General features: G+C 39.4%; 1 protein-coding gene across 1 annotated transcript; it reads right to left on the bottom strand.

The window, feature by feature from the left end:
- Positions 1-17431: 17431 nt before the first annotated feature.
- On the bottom strand, positions 17432-17919 carry LOC104787682 (Bifunctional inhibitor/lipid-transfer protein/seed storage 2S albumin superfamily protein). Its single transcript, XM_010513286.3, has one exon. The coding sequence runs from the start codon at positions 17877-17879 to the stop codon at positions 17571-17573; it is 309 nt and encodes a 102-aa protein (XP_010511588.1). The 5' UTR covers positions 17880-17919; the 3' UTR covers positions 17432-17570.
- Positions 17920-18224: the final 305 nt, after the last annotated feature.

Below are 18224 nucleotides of genomic sequence, written 5' to 3'. Positions count from 1 at the left end.
GCTATACATACAATCAATTGAGATGTCCACATGCCACAATTCAACAAAAAACAACAAACCAGGTAATACACAAAGGGAGCAAAGCATTACCCACCTGTTGAGGAGGATGTCGACCGACACTGGCCACCTGGTGTCTCCCAACACCCAACTTGTATCGACCGACACCTTCTCAACATCCCCGGAAAACCCTAGTTTGTGTCGACTAACACCTCCACATGGTGTCGACCGACACTCATTAGAGTTCTCGCGCTGTCCTCGCATTGGTGTCGATCGACAACCCAAAAAAAACCCATCCAAAAATAACCCAAATTTAAAAAACCCGTTCGGGTTTTAGGTATTATGGGTAAACCCGCAAAAAACCTGATTATACTAAGACTACCCGTGGATACCCGAATGCTAACCCATCAGAAATTTTTTTTTCTGCCCCACACCTCAGATAAAGTAAAATTTTCATCTTAACACAGTACCCAGATTGTCGATAATAAATAGAATAAACAACAACAAAATCAAACGATCTGAAAAATGAAAACCAATCAAAGAGCTAGATATTAAACCAAAGCCACCATGAACAATTGAACACCATCAACATAAAAAAAAAAAAATAAAATAAAAGAAACAAAGAGACAAATCGTAACTTGGTGTCTTCTCCTCCCCCACTCAAACTAATCTTTACCAAATGTGTGCAATAAGAAAATATAGCCACCTCGAAATTAAAATTGCCTCTTTCGTGTTTTTCACCACAGTCCAACTTCATGAGACGAACTCAAGCATCTTCAATAAGCATGATAAACAGAGGGCAGCCCACAAAATAAGAATTTTAGAACCCAGATCAAAGGTCAAATGATTGATGATGAGAATCAAAAAGCTCTTACAAAAAGAAATTATATGATGCTTATAATTAATATCACTCGATTTTGAGAGAGAGCGTATTTTAGATTTGTTGGCTTATGATTAAGTGACATGAAGTTAAAAAAAACCCGATGGGTATCCATAACCCAGAAGGGTAAACCCGTGTAAGACTTTGTGTAAACGGGTCCTGCCCATTTAAAACCCACGTAAGATTTTATGTAAACGGGTCCTGCCCATTCAATCCTGGTTTCGGGTACCCAACTGGGTAAAATCCACTTTTAACATCCCTAAGCCATGGTCATGTACTCACCTTTGAAAAAGAGATTTCTAACTCTACAACCACGAAAACAGCCTCCAAGGAAAGCTCCTACTGGAGAAATTAGAAATAACCTGAGAAGTGGTGTTGACTGGTGTCATTCGACACCCAAACAAATACTTTGGTTCGAGGGCGTTACAATATATATATATATATATATATATATATATATATATATATATATATATATATATATATATATATATTGCAATACCATTTGATTTATCATGTACAAGACACAACTAAAATGTTCCACAGTTGACACTAATATTCCTTCAAAAATTTTTTAACGATAGTGTCATGTACAGTAGCACGCTTATGGCCAATGCCAGTTTCAATTGAGTCTTTTATAAGGTGCCATAGGACACACTTTTTACACATAAAATGACAAAATTTTTCTTGATGAATTCTTTCACATTTATGTTCTATCTCTTCTTCTCTCGTTTCTCTCAATCTCTCTCAGCCACCATCTCTTTTTTTTTTTTTCTGAAAATCTCCAAAACTTCAACTCTCTCTCTCTCTCCAAACCTCCAAACCTCCAAACCTCCAACTCTTTCTCTCTTCAAACATCCATTTCTCTCATTTCATACCTCCATATGATTCGCCTGCCCCAGAAATTTGTGATTTAAAATAAACATCTGATGCAGCTCAGGTGGACTAGATCCACGATCCATTGTTTATTGTCTCTCGATGGACCAGATTCGTGGACCAAATTCAACAACTTGACAGGTTTTGTCCATCCGAATTCTGTCCATTGATCTTTTTAGTGGACCAGAACCGCTTGGTTGTACTCTTTCTTGTTTATCATTATGAAGATAACGTGTCCACCTTGCTGATCAGCTAACGTTTTAAACGTGTTGTGCCTTCAGCGACCAGATTCAACCCTGACCATGTTTTTGTCCACCAAAACTTTTTCATTCTGTCTCCTTAGTGGACCAGATCCTCTTAAGTGATAAGACTTGACCACCACAAATAGTCCCCAAAAAAAAATCCTCATTTAACTCATGGGTAGTTTTGTCTTTTCTTCATATGGCATGGAGTTAGAAAATGACATTCTCAGAAAAAAAAGTTATAAAATGACATTTATTAAAAATTTCATTACAAAAATGACATTTCTCATTAAATCCCTTCCTTGGATATCTCCTTGTAATCCATCCTCTTCATGTCTCTGGAAAGACATGGTGTATGTCAGCTCTATCGGTGACGGATGCAGATTTACAAGCTAATTTTGATTGGGGATGCAGCATAGGAAAAATTGATTGTAGACAAATCCAACCTGGTGGGATTTGCTTTGAGCCAAATACTCTTAGTAGCCATGCATCATTTATGATGTATAGTTACTACCAAAATCATGGTTGCACTGACGAAGCATGTGATTTTAATAATACTATTCAAATTATTCTTATTGATCCAAGTCTTGATGATTGTGTGTATTGATCCATACTGATATTCGTAGAATACATGGTTTTATGAATTGTTTTGTGAATGTAAAGTTTCTTAATAATACAACGATGTGGCTGACCATATATTTCAATCTTATTCTTCCTTTGATTTTTAGTGCTAATGTTGCTCCCATTCTTCCTTACTTTTCTTTTCTTTGTGTTTTAGCGCAAGTTTCCCGACCATGGGTCGGGGCTTATCGACAGTCTTCTAGAAATTATCGATCATCGATTATTCATCTTTGTTTGCTTTAAGAGTTCTTTGACTATGAGTCTTTAATCATTCATCCATCTATTTCATCGTGATTTTATCACTTTACTGGTCTCCAACATGTATCTCCCTTGGTATCATCATTGGCCTCTCGGTACCAACGTTAGTGTCTCGGTAATTCTACTTTTAATATGTTGGCCTCCCGGTACCAATGTTAGCCTCTCTGTAATTCTGCTTCTGGCACATTGGCTTCTCGGTACCAACGTTATCCTCTTGGTAATTTGACAGCTGGTACGCTGGTGTCTTGATACCAGCGTTAGCCTTCTGATACTTTTATCGCTGGTTCATTGTCTTTTCGATAATCTTCGTTGGCCGTTTGTCGTATTTCATTTTTGGCTCGACAATTCTTCTTCTTTGTAATTTTTTAAGAACTTCCATTATAAAAAATCCTTTGGCTATCGGCCATCTTCTCCCTTGGTTCGTTGGAACTCGTATTCGTCATTGGCCATCAAGTCGTTTATTGACTGTGATATTCTTTCGAAAGTTTTTCAGTAGTTCTTCTTTATTTTCTCTTCACCTACTTTCAGAGTTCTTTCTGGGTCTTTCTATCCCTTAGTACAGGTCAGTATAACGTCTCCTTACATATGCTCTCCGACCACTACCACTGTTGAATTGTCTACCAGACTATCTTCAGCGTCATTCATTACCGGTACTTTGAATGGGAAGAATGGTATCCTCTGATTATAACGAACAAGACGAGACACCGTTTGAAACAACCCGATCAGTTTTTTTTTTGTTTTTTTCTATTAATCAAGCATCTCATACTACTTACTTAAACCAACCACATAAACATTACTAACCAGCCATAATACAAATAATAAACCAATATCCACAGCGTCGATCGATGATTGAGGTCGGTTTTAGCATCACAGACACTGTGGGGATGATCTGGTCATGACATTTCTCTTAGATTTCTCATGTTATTTCTTTGATTCCTTTAAAAAAATTGGTGAATCTTAAAATATTCTATTTTTTTTTTAATTAAAGTGTTGAACGATAACTACAGGTATATGATAAAATTAATATGACTCCGACTAAGTGGATAAAATAAAATAATTTATGTTATTCGGAGGATACATTTAAAATTTTTGATGAGAAATAATCATATAGTTTATGATATAAGGTTATAATATTTAGGGAAAATAGTTGATTCTACCACATTTTGATAAAAACTTTTCTATTCTTTCACATGTTAAACACTTTTTCCATTCAACCACATGGACTAGACGATCATGCCCTCAAATTGATTGTGTCATTTTTTGTCAATTAGTTATGATATTTAATATAGTTTGATATTTTTGGCAATATGGGTGAGCATTAATTATTTGTACTAGATAGATAAATAGGACCCGTACACTAGTAAAAAAATATCATATAGCCACTTCCTCGTCACGGTCACTCCATGGCTTTTTTTTAAACAGTGACGAAATAGTCACATAAAGTCACGAAAATGAAAAAAAAGTAAAAACGTGAATAAGACGTAGTCTAACCGTGGCTAAAATAGTCACGACACAGTCACATAAGTGATGTCACTAAACTAGTTACGAAATAGTCACTTTAAATTTGTGATAACAAAACCACAAAGTAAAAATGTGATAAAATGGTGACAAATTACCCACAATAAAATGTGTTACAAAACCACAAAGTAAAAATGTGATCAAATGTGTTATCATGTTTTACTTTAATATCTTATTTAAGAACATATGTTTTTCTATACGTTATCATGTTTTAATTTAATATCAGTTTTATAAGTTTAATTATACCAGTTTTCTTACAGCATAATTTCATTTAATTGTTTTACACTAAATTATTTAAGTTGAATTGGATCAGCGAAACAATAAATTATTTGGTTTTCCCGGGTCACAAAAAAATTAATCACCAAAAAATATTTGGGAGAAATATTTGGGTTCCCGGGTTAATAGAAAAACTTTTACATTAGGTTAAAAGCAAGGAAACCTTCCCCTTATGTGTTTTATTATCTCTGCCTCCATTTCTAACTTAACACTTAGAAAAAAAAAAATTATCTCTCTCTCATCAAAAACACACTTCATAAACAAGCGCTTACAGTTTCTCCAATTCGAATCGATGACTCCGTCCGACCAAGCCTCTAACCGTCGTCGCACACGGCCTTCCGACTTAAATCTACTGGTAAATCTTCTTCTTCTCTTCTGGATATGGGTTTCTTCAGATCCCATTTCAATGTATAAAAGTTTAGGTTTTGAGTATGTTCTTCAGATCCCCTTTCAATGTATGTGTTCTGCTTTGTTTGCATATATGCAACAGAGAAGGCCTACAAGGTCTTCACCTTTGGGTTCTCCCATTCCTCTAGGTCCTTCCATGCCTCCAGGAGCTATTGGATCTATAAGCGCAACATCTTCAGCTGAAAACAATTACGCTCGTAGAATCGAAGAGGCACTACTACGTGCTGCCTCAAGAGAAGGCCAACCACACCTCCATCCAAGGAAAATCAATGGCGCTTTATGGTAATTAGTAAGCAAAATTCTATAAATGTGTATATCATGAATGTATAATCTTCTTTGTCTCTAATTCTTATTTTTTCTTCTGCCAGGTTCGGTGTAGACCCCTGGGACTTGGCAAGGCAACTACAGGGGACCATAGTCAAGCTGGAAATTTGTTTCTCAGGAGAGAAAAACTAACTGGTGGCAATCTTTTGTGGTAAGTGTTCAAAATTTATACTACTTCTTTTACTCTACATAACTTAGTTTACTTACTTACAGATACTAATGTCTTCTTTTAATGTTGTAGCAAAACTTATATTGGGAATCAAGGTATTATTGAAATAACTTTCACTTTTGTATTATGTGGATGATGTTTTGTAGGTGTATGATGTCTGCACTTTTTCATTCACAATCCATAAGAGAATCTTCATTGTTTTGATTTAGTTTTTGTTTGGACTAGCTGTTTTTGACTTTTGATCTGAATGTTTGTCTTTGATTGTTGGTTTATATTAATTTGGTTTTATATCCATTCACAGCGGGGTAAGTCAAGCAAAGGACGCATTATGGAATAGGTAGTGTTCAATATCGGGATTTTGATGTTGAAACTCTCAAGACTGACATGACGACGCGCAAAGATGATATGATAGCCTTGAAGAGTGAGTTCAAGGACGAGATGGCTGCAACACGAGCTTCACTAAATGTGATTCTACAGGCTCTTGGGGTGAATTCTGCTACCCTCCAACGAGTTAATCATACTCAACCTTCTCATCCTGCTGCAAAACCTAGTAATCCCACTGTCCTGAATGCCACAATACCTAACTCTGCCTCGACCTCGACTCCACTTTTGACTCGAGCTCAACAAGCTGACTTTGAAAAATGGTGTGCGACTCGTGACTTTAACTTCACAAGCACTTAGATAAGCGGTGTGTCTCTTACTTTATTGTGTATCTTGTATTTTTAGCTTGCTTTGCAAAATATTTGCATCGGCTTTTGTAAGTTTTTTAAAATCTCATGGATCTTTTTGTAAAACTTTGGAAATCTATGGTATTGTATTTTAGATTTTATATTTCACGATTCAGATTTTAGAATTTGCATTTCACGTTTCAAATTTTAGTATTTTGGGGTATAGGTTTCAATTTCTAAATTCTTCGCAATAACCAGGTCACGGTGGTTCGTGGTTAAAAAAAGCCATTGTTTTAGACACAAGTGCTTCGTGTCTACTTAGTCACTAAATAGACATAAACTGAATCGTGGCTAACTGACCACAAAAATTTGCCTGACTATTCAGTGGCAATTTATGTCACGAAATACGCGTGTCAAAATCGTGACTATAACGTCACAAAAAGCCACGAAAAATTTTAGTCCACAATCGTATAGACACGATTTTTTTCCGTGTCTTGTCGTGTCTGTGTGGTCATATAGCCACAAAAATGTGGCCTTATTCACGGAATATTCCATGGCTATAGGCTCTGTTTTTACTAGTGGTAGTATTAAATAAAATTTATCAATAGAATATATATATATATATATATATATGTCGATCGTTGATAACACCTTTATATTTATATATATATATATATATATATATTTATAAAATTTCCCATGATAACACCTTTTTAAAAGTTCTAACATCAAATGTCGATCGTTGGCTTAATTATAGAAATCATTTAAACATAACGATATCCCACATTAAATAAAAATATACAAAGTTTCATGAACAGTTTTAGTGCTCTGTCGCTACAACGGAGTTGTCCAAGTGCATCACCTGCCATAATAAAACTTCCAACCAAATCAAGAATACTTAGATGGTGAAACTATTAAACCGTCAATGAATATCCGTTCACTAATCCAGGTTACATATTTTTCTAAAACCTCATATGTTATTTTCAGATGTTAATTTTTTGATGCAACATCAGCTTTGTCTTCTCAAAAAACATAGTATACTTTAAATATGTTGTTTATGTCAATGTTTTGGTTTAAAAGCATTTGATAAAATTAATGAAATCTCAAACTTGTTTTCTTGTTAATTTTTTATCATGTTATAGAATTGTAGCTCCCGTTGATAATATGTCTTATGAGATATGCTACTCAAATTACATGTCACTTTTTGTAACAGCTTACATATTATTTTCTTTTCTATTTTGTGACCATTGATTTTTTTAGTTGGATTATTTTTTCAAAATTCTTTTTCATAGTTTTCTAAAAAAAGTTTGACCATTACAATATCTTCGTTTCAGATCAAAGGTTTTTAGTTGAGTAAATCTTTTGTTCTTTTTCCCACTATATAACTCTGTCACGTGATATTTTTTCCTGTATAAAACGATTAGAATCTAAATTAAATTAGATACAAACATTTACTTTTAATTTAATAATACTTTATGTATTGTTAAGTGTAACTTAGATTTCTATATTCTCTTTCTTCCTTTTCGTCTCATTTTATTAAGATGAAATGAAAGGCAAACATGAAAAACTGAACAAACACAAATGATCGGTTAATCTCGTTTCAAATACTTATAAGACTATGTCTCTATGAATGCTATATGATATATCATGGTTTTTGTGGTTTTTAACCATGGTATAAGTGTGCTTTTTGAATCTTTTGATTAGTTTTCTAGGTTGTTTTTGAGTCTTTATTGGTTTTGGTACTCATTGGCACGGATGGAACACTAAGAAGCTAAAAGAGGATGATTTGGAGCATAATCAAAGCATGAAGGCTGCTCAACGAAGCTGGGAGACGAGTTTAAGAGTTTGCATCGACCGATGCAACTAAAGCATCGATCGATGCAGCTGCCACAAGTCAATCGGAAGTTTCCTCCATAAGGCTTTAGAAAATTTACAAAATTTGCCCAAGTTTCCCTTATTTGCAATTAAGGCCCAAGACGTGTTTTAGAGTATTTATAGGATTTTTATGGTCATTGTTAAGACCTAAGTTATTTTCTAGCAATTTTGATTCCAGCCACCTTTTTGATTGAGAGCTGTTGGGAGAGAGCGATCTGATTTCATCTGTAGAGAGAAGATTCTTGAACTCCTTTCTTACTTCTTAATATCAATTGCTTATTATTCAGAAAATATGTCTTGTTCTTCATTAAACATGTCTGAGTAGTTTGCTTATTAGGTTTAGGGTTTTTCATATGGTTTTTATAGTTTATTAGATCTGTTAATTTTAGGATTCATTATCTTCTATGATCTCCATCTTAGGTTGTTCTTCACATTAATTATTGACTGATCACCTATAATTAATACTTTAGGAAAATAAATTGATATGAGAATATAATTGATTTTCCTGATAAAACCTTTTGATGAGCAAAATTACTTCTTGCAAAGAGATTTGATTTAGTGATTTTGTGAACAATCTAAACCTGTTTTCAAAGCTGATTTTTAACCTTGAATTTTGCAAAGAGATTTGGATTTTCTGCTTTTAAATTTAGATAATATTTGCAGTGAGAACTGAACTATTTTACAAAAGAGTTTAGAGTTCTAGATCTGCTCTTAATTGCTTGAATCCTAATTTATTGATTGATTTAATAATTTATAAATTCCTGATAATTTCCCTAGGCCTAGCTCTTTGATCCTTTGAATTTACAACACTTTTAATTTTGTTTTTGCATTTTTTTAATTTAATATTTTGATTTAGCATAATTAAAAGATTAATAAGTATATTGTGTGATCTAGAGTCTTTGTGGATTCGACCCCTAGAGTATTACAACTGCAAGGCTGTTAGTACCATTAGGGTATTACAATTTGACCATATCAAATTTTTTGCGTCGGTCGATGCCTTCTTGGTTGCGTCGATCGATGCCGTCATTGCGTCGGTCGACGCAACCTGCATTCTCATCGACCACGACGAGTTCTTCCTGAATAACCCGTCCATCAGCATCAAGTTTTTGGCCTTATTTGTTGCGCACATGACCCTCTTGATCCCTCAAAACTCCAGCCTCATCAGGTCTCAATATGATTGTATTGGCCATCTTCGCTGACTTGGCTGCTTTTGTGTTATCACGCTCCAGTTGTCCTAACTCTTGGTTTGTAAGCTTAACAACTGGACCAGTAGGATTTTTCCTGGTGCTATGCTTAGGCATGTACCTGAAACATACAAGAGAAAAGAAATAAAAGCGTGTAAAATAAGAAAAGAAAAATTTAGACAAAATCAAAGACTTTAATCTAACGAACCGTGAGGTTTTTGGGGATGTTCAAAAGCGTAAATCATCACTCATGGATAAAATAAAGGCGGTACAGGATGAGTTGGAACATTCGCAATCAGATAAATTGTTATCTGCAGAGGAGAGTCTTTTGAAAGAGTTTGAAGTGGTGCTTGAACAGGAGGAGATTCTTTTGTTTCAAAAATCAAGAGAGAATTTGATTGCTCTTGGGGATCTGAAACAACCCATCTTTTTAAAAAAAAATAATAATATTAATTTACTAGTGGTCCCCTACCCACTAACAACCTAGCAACAAATCAACAACAGCGGATAACAAAACAATTCTATTAAACCAATAAGAATTCCAACAATAACAATCCAATAACCAACAATGCAATAAATCAATACCAGCAATGATATAACCAAGTTCCAACATCCTACAATGTCCTATCAACTCAATACTAGACACCTAACAAGAACTAGACCACAATCAATCAAGTCTCTAGAACATCCTCCTCCTCATCGCCTTGATTCCACGATCACACTTTGCCTTTACCTGCACACCACAAACAACAATTCAGATGCGTAAGTATTATCATAAATACTTAGTGAGGCCATCCTCCCATCTACTAGGTTATACACACAAGCATTTGAGACTCTCATGTTTAAGCAAGCAAACAAAACACAAGCAATACATCAAACCAGGAAAACAAGTCTCGGATGAGACTGGTGTCGACCAACGCTAAGTCAGTGTTGACCGATGCTAGACCAACATGGTGTCAACCGACGCTAAGTCGGTGTCGACCGACGCTAAGTCGGTGTCGACCGATGCTAGACCAACATGGTGTCGACCGACGCTACGTCGATGTCGACTGATGCTAGACCAACATGGTGTCGACCGATGCTAGACCAATATGGTGTCGACCGACACCACATTGGTGTCGATTGACACTGCTTCTGCAGACGCGAACTGCACGAACACAAACGTCGATCCTCCGTTTCAAATCAACTCGAAACCGTCCCAAACTAACCCAAATACCTCAGGAACCTATGGGAAACACGAAAACAATGAACCCAAGCAAGCAAACACCACAAATAGACAAAGAACAGCCAAACAAAAGAGATCTCATGCTTAGATCAACCATGGTCAAGCACTCACCTCTTTTACAGGAAGATTGGGTTGAGAAACGGTGGAAACAACACCTTCACAAGCTTATCCTTCGTTCCCAGCAACAACTCTCCCTTCCACAGTCACAGATCTCACCAAAACCACCAAGAACAAGCCAAAATCTCACAGAAACACTCTCCAACGCTTTCTCTCCTTTTTCTCTCTTTTTCTCACTCAACAGCGACCAAAACAATAGAAAACCTCGACTTGGATCGTCCATACCTTAAATAAACGGTTTATGGATTTCTAATTGAACAAAACCAAACCAAACAGCAATTAAAACCAACACGACCAACCCGGAAAACATGGTGTCGATCGATACACCAAGGGTGTCGATCGACACTCAAACCAAAAATGTGATACTTGGTTTGCGGATGTTACAATTCTCCCCCACCAATAAGGATTCGTCCTCAATCCCGCAGCACCGTCCATCCGTCAAGGACCTCCGTGCCACCATCAACACGTCCTCCGACCGGACTGAACACCATCAGCCAAGGTTTCCCGTGCCACTGTCGCAACAGCCCGCACACCTCCGACTGAACCATGAGGTCTCCCTCTAGCCAATATACTCACATCAAAGACACTATTTGCTCACAACTCAGTGCTTCCCCCGTCCGTAGTCGCAACTAACAAATCATGCCGGCCCGCTATCAGGCTAACCACCTTAAGCTACAACATCCAGGAAGTCACTCACACTCCCCCCGCTCTCAGGTCGCAACCTTCAAGACATACCGGCTCACTGCCAGGCCATAGGCTACAGCTACGGTATCCAGGGAGTCTCACACGCCCACTCCCCCCCGCACTCTGGTTGCAACCCTCGAGACATACCAGCTCACTGCCGAGCCGCGGCTCACAGCTACGGTATCCAGGGAGTCTCAAAATCCCGTTCTAGGGTCGTCACCCTAAAGCGCGCTCTCAGATCGTCATCCGAAGCAAACATACCACTCCCATTCTCTGGCCACAAAGTCCATCGAGCTATCGTATCATAAGAGTTGGGCCCACACGATCTTGAGAAAACAAGTCTAATGTCATCGAGTATCTCCCGAGTAGATCTACCTCAACACTTTCCATTAATAGGCAAGCTTTAACTATTCATAAAACTTCCCATTTTTAGAAACTTTCCTTTTATAACGATATTCTATTTATGGAAACTTTCCATTTATAGCAACCTTCTATTTATGGAAACTTTCCATTTATAGCAACCTTCTATTTATGGAAACTTTCCATTTATAGAATTCCCGAGCTATTTCCTTTCCACTGATTTCACAATTTCTCAAATCCAAAAAACTCTAACTTTTATTAGAACCTCAAAAGCAATAATTGTTTACAACTCCAAACGAAAATACATAAAGAAAGAAAAAAAACAAAAGCTAAAACTAAGCGCCGGAATGGGCACCCGGTCCTCCCTTCGGCTGTGCCACAACCTCCATCATCTGCCTCTTCTTAGGACAGAAAGGCCTGATATGCCCTTCCTCCCCACAATGATAACACAATCGACGATACTCCTGCGAGTCACCTTTCTTGGGACAGCTTGCCAACATGTGATCCGGGCTCCCGCGCCCATAGCATCCCTGGCCACTTTGGTTTGCCACCGTTGTCTCTTTCCGCTTCCTTTTACGCCTTTGCTCCAACTGCCTATGCTTGCTTTGAATGCTCTGCTCCAATGTCTCCTCTGACTTAGCCGCTGGACTGACCACCACCAACTGTGACCTCAAGTCATCCTCTATCCCAGCTGCAACCTCAACCAGCTCCCGCCTCGTTGCATAGTTCCTCACCCTGCACCGAGTCCTCAGATCATCCCGCAGAGCCAACAAGAACCTCTGCACCTGAGTTGACTATGGCTCCCATGCCCGGCCTGCATACCCCAAAAGCCAACTGAACTCTGCATCCAGCTCCCGCACTGTACGGTCCCCCTGAGTCAACCCCAATAACCGTGCCTCCATGCGATCAAGAGCCTCCTATGGAAAATACTTGGAGTTAAACTCCCTCAGAAAATCCCCCCAAGTCATCTCCCGCGGCATCCTCCATGCGATCACCGACCTCCACCACACACGTGCATCTCCTGTCAGGTAATACACTGCCAAAACCACTCTATACTGCTCGGGACACCGAAGCAACTGGAAAATATCCTCCATCCTTTCTCTCCACTCATCCGCTACACTCGGATCCGTACCTCCCGAGAAAGACCCCGCTCCCACTCGCTGCAGCTGCACCATCATGTGCACATACTGAGCATCCACTACCTCGGCCCCCGGCTGCACACCTGCCTGCAAACCCACCTCAGGCTGTACCGCCGGAACCTGCCCACCAACCACTGGCGGCACTACTGGAACCTGCCTACCAATCACTGGCGGCACCACTGGAACCTGCCCACCAACTACTGGCGGCACTGCTGCTGGAAGCCGCGCCAAAATCTGAGCTAGCAAGTCCATCAAGACATCCTCCCTGTCTGGAGCACCCTCCGCTGCAACCCTCACACCCGGGGCAACACCGTGACCGACACCAGGCCCATCCGCCCTGCCGTCACCCAAACTAGCCTGGTCTCCAGACACACTAGGATGAACCTGTGACTCCGCTACCTCCTCTCTGGCAATGCTCTGGGTCACACTCACACTGTCCTCGGGAACCTGACCTCGTCCCCGACCATGACCACGACCACGCCCGCGACCAACAGCACCCTCTCTAGCCATCTGCACTACCCAGAACAGAAGGCTAAGCACACAATTCAAAACCGCACATAAAGTACACATCTTACCGTGGAATCTCATTGAAGACTCGAAGAGGATGTTCTAGGACCTCATGCCACACACAATTGACTGACTCACACAATCAACTCTAGCATGAAATCCTAAACATCAACAGCAAAGCACAGTGAACCCTAGACCTAGAATTGTAAGGGCTTTGATACCAAAATGAAACAACCCATCTTTTTTATATAAAAAAAATAATAATATTAATTCACTAGTGGACCCATACCCACTAACAACCTAGGAACAATCAACAACAGCGGATAACAAAACAATTCCATTAAACCAATGAGAATTCCAACAATAACAATCCAATAACCAACAATGCAATAAATCAATACCAGCAATGAAATAACCAAGTTCCAATATCCTACAATGTCCTATCAACTCAATACTAGCAACCTAACAAGAGCTAGACCACAATCAATCAAGTCTCTAGAACATCCTCCTCCTCATCGCCTTGATTCCACGATCACACTTTGCCTTTACTTGCACACCACAAACAACAATTGAGAAGCGCAAGTGTTATCATAAATACTTAGTGAGGCCATCCTCCCATCTGTTAGGTTATACACACAATCATTTGAGACTCTCATGTTTAAGCAAGCAAACAAAACACAAGCAATACATCAAACTAGGAAAACAAGTCTCGGATGAGACTGGTGTCGACCGACGCTAAGTCGGTGTCTACCGATGCTAGACCAACATGGTGTCGACCGATGCTAAGTCGGTGTCGACCGATGCTAGACCAACATGGTGTCGATCGACAATGCTTTTGCAGATGCAAACTGCACGAACAAGAACGTCGATCCTCCATTTCAAATCAACTTGAAACCGTCCCAAACTCACCCAAATACCTCAGGAACCTATGGGAAACACGAAAACAACAAACCCAAGCAAGCAAACACCACAAATAGACAAAGAACAGCCAAACAAAAGAGATCTCATGCTTAGATCAACCATGGTCAAGCACTCACCTCTTTTACAGGAAGATTGGGTTGAGAAACGGTAGAAACAACACCTTCACAAGCTTCTCCTTCATTCCCAGCAACAACTCTCCCTTCCACAGCCACAGATCTCACCAAAACCACCAAGAACAAGCCAAAATCTCATAGAAACACTCTCCAACGCTTTCTCTCCTTTTTCTCTCTTTTTCTCTCTTTTTCTCACTCAACGGCGACCAAAACAATAGAAAACCTCGACTTGGGTCGTCCTTTAACTTAAATACACGGTTTATGGATTTCTAATTGAACCAAACCGAACCAAACAGCAATTAAAACCAACACGACCAATCAGGAAAACATGGTGTCGATCGATACACCAAGGGTGTCGATCGACACTCAGACCAAAAATGCGATACTTGGTTCGTGGATGTTACAAGATCGAAACACAACGTATTTCCATACATCAATGGTGATTCGTCGGCGAAGAAACCGCATCGAAATGTTGCAAAATGACGAGAATACATGGGTGACGAGTGCTCAGGAACTGGAGGATATGGCAGTGGCTTATTATAAGAGGTTGTATTCAATGGATGATGTGCCTCTAGTGGTTTAATCTTTGCCTCATGAAGGGTTTATATGCCTGTCCAGTGACAATTCTTTGGAATGGGGAGAAGACTGCTTCTTTCAAGCCATCTCTAGGGTTGAGGCAAGGTGATCCTCTATCACCATATCTTTTTTTGCTGTGCTTGGAGCGCCTGTGTCACATGATCGATAATACAGTAGCTAGAAGTGAGTGGAAAGCTATCTCTTTGTCTCGTGGGGGACCCAAGTTATCTCATATCTGCTTTGCAGATGATTTCATTTTATTTGCGGAGGCGTCAGTAACACAGATTTGGGTTATAAGACGAATATTGGAGACTTTTTGTGTTGCTTCGGTTCAAAAAGTCAGTTTGGAGAAATCCAAAATCTACTTTTCTGAGAACATCTCCGGAGAATTGTGCAACCAAATTTCAGATGAAAGTGGTATCAAGGCAACCAAGGATTTGGGGAAGTATTTAGGTATGCCAATGTTGCAGAAGTGAATCAATAAGAATACATTTGGAGAATTTTTTCAGAGGATTTCATCACGGCTGGCTGGGTGGAAGGGTAAACTCTTGAGTATGGCAGGGAGACTTACATTGACAAAGTCAATTCTCTCTTCGATACCGGTGCATACCATGAGCATGATATTGTTGCCTAAGTTAATGTTAGATGGGCTGGATAAACTGTCACGAGACTGTTGTGGGGTAGTACAACAGAGATGAGGAAGCAACATCTTATAACATGGGACAAAGTCTACTTACACCGATCAAAAATAGGTTTTGTGATTTGAAAGTCACAGGTTATGAACAAAGCCTTATTGGAAAAGTTGGGGTGGCGACTTTTGGAGGATCATACCAGTTTATGGGCCAGAACGTTGCGGAGCAAGTATAAGGTCGGAGGGGTTAATGAACCAGCTTGGATGTCAGCCAGGAAACCGGGTTCCTCAACTTGGCGAAGCATCAAGGTGAGTTTGCGAGAGGTAGTAACCAAAGGACAGAATTGGGTTATGGGGAATGGTAGTGATATCCGGTTTTGGGAGGATAGGTGGATGTCTGACACACCACTGTTGGAGGAGGTGACTACTGAGCTACCAAGCGAGCAGAGAGAGGTTCGGGTGAAAGACCTATGGCGGGAAGGGGCAAGATGGAGGTTGAATCATATTTTGCCATATGTTTCATCGCATACTAGACTAATGCTATCAGCAATGGTGGTGGATAATGTAACTGGTGCCAGTGACAGGTTAGCTTGGGAAGGTATTGCAGATGGGACCTTTACTGTGACATCTGCTTATGTCATGCTGATGCAGGACTCATCCCCAAGACTTCACATGGCAGATTTCTTTAAGCGTGTGTGGCGGGTAGTGGCGCCAAAGAGGGTCAGAATGTTTCTTTGGTTGGTTGCCAATCAGGTACTGATGACTAATCATGAAAGATTCCGAAGACATATTGGGAGTTCAAGTGTCTGTCAAGTCTGCAAAGGATGGGAGGAAACTATACTTCATGTGTTGAGGGATTGTCCAGCCATGGCTGGGGTATGGCAGCGTGTAGTGCCGGCTAGTAGGCGACTTAATTTTTTCAACGCTCCATCATTGGGTTGGTTATACGGAAACCTGGGGGAGACGGAAGAGATCGGAGGTTGTGTTTGGTCGACTCTGTTCGCCATGGGTTTATGGTGGAGATGGAAATGGAGATGTGGTAATGTGTTTGACGTTATTGGAAAATGTTGGGATCAGGTAAAATTTGTGAAAGAACTAGCGAAGGAGGTAAACAAAATGCATCGTGTCCACCAGTCAAGGGAAAACAACTTGGGCAGGGTTGAACAAATGAATGCTTGGAGAGCATCGGATGAGGGTTGGATCAAATTAATACGGATGGCGCATCATGCGGGAATCCAAGTTTGGCTGTGGCCGGGGGTGTGTTGAGAGATCACATGGGCTGGTGGTGTGGTGGTTTTGCTCTGAACATCGGTATATGTTCGGCGCCTCTAGCGGAATTATGGGAGATTTATTATGGTCTTTACTTGGCTTGGGAGAAGAATTTTTGGCAGTTAGAGGTTGAGGTGGACTCTAAGCTGGTGGTGGGATTTTTAACCAAAGGGATTGGTGAGAAGCATCCCTTATTTTTCCTGGTACGCTTGTGCCATGGCTTCTTTTCTAGAGACTGGGTGGTCCGGATTTCACGTGTATATAGAGAAGCGAACCGTCTTGCTGATGGGGTAGTTTTCTATGCTTTTACTTTACCGTTGGGTTTCCATTTGTTAGAGTTGAGTCCGAATATTGTGGATTGTATTGTTGGTGAGAGGATATTCGAGGGACTGCGTTCCCAAGAAACCTTCGTTTGTAATTTTTTTCTAGTCTTTGAATAAAACACAAGGAAACTTGTCTCCTTGTTCCCCACCAAAAAAAAAAAAAAATTTACCGTTACGATATAAACTTCTCTTATCACTTTGGATCTTTTGGTGTGTTTAATTAGGCTTTTAATTCGTTTCCCAGATAAAGTTACTGTATAAAAATATCAGTAAGAAAACTAAACTTTATTTAACCATATATGCCAAGTACATTAACACAAACGGGTTAAATTGTTTCATAAAACGTTTGATATTATGTTATTTATTTCCTTTCATTTTTATTTATATATAAAATCTCTAGATCAGTTTTTCAACAAGTGGGATAAGCAACACCACACGCAGCGAGGACTTTGCGAGAGTTGGGAGAGCTTATGTACTGCGCAAAGGCAGGGTTCTTAGCGAAACCACACAGGCAAGACTGTTGCTCTGTAAGCTTTGCACAACATGCACCTGAGGGTTGTCCTCCTCCCGTAATCGCTGCAAGGCAAGGCTGAAGCTGCCTTGCGTCACATGTCACTCCCACGTTTCCTGTGTCTCCAGTGTCGGCGGCTTTGATGGCAGCCGGGAATGATAGCGAAAGTGTGACGAAAACGACGAGTATCAATGTCACGATCTTCATGTTTAACTGTTTTGTGTTTTGTAATTTTTTTTCTTAGGAATATTATGTTGTCTTGTTTTGGTATTTATTTGGTATGGGTTTCGTATTGCATTGCATAACGCGAAATGCATGAATCTTGCATCGTTAAATAACGTGAACGTAACTAGCCGTCATGCAAAAAGAACCTAGAAACTAAAGGTCGAGAACAAGTAAGTAAACACGTTTATAAAAATAGGGGACAGGGGTTATTATTTAGATAGAAAATACCTCATATAAAAAGATTATAAAATAACTGATTTGACTATTTATATCATCGAAATACAATAATTTTTTTATTTATCTCACGAGAAAATTTTACATTTAAAT

This window comes from Camelina sativa, chromosome 5 (assembly GCF_030686135.1).
Source record: "Camelina sativa cultivar CO46 ecotype springtype chromosome 5, ASM3068613v1".
Taxonomy (NCBI): domain Eukaryota; kingdom Viridiplantae; phylum Streptophyta; class Magnoliopsida; order Brassicales; family Brassicaceae; genus Camelina; species Camelina sativa.
The sequence above is the reverse complement of the archived record's forward strand: the minus strand, read 5'-3'. Positions and strand labels throughout refer to the sequence as shown.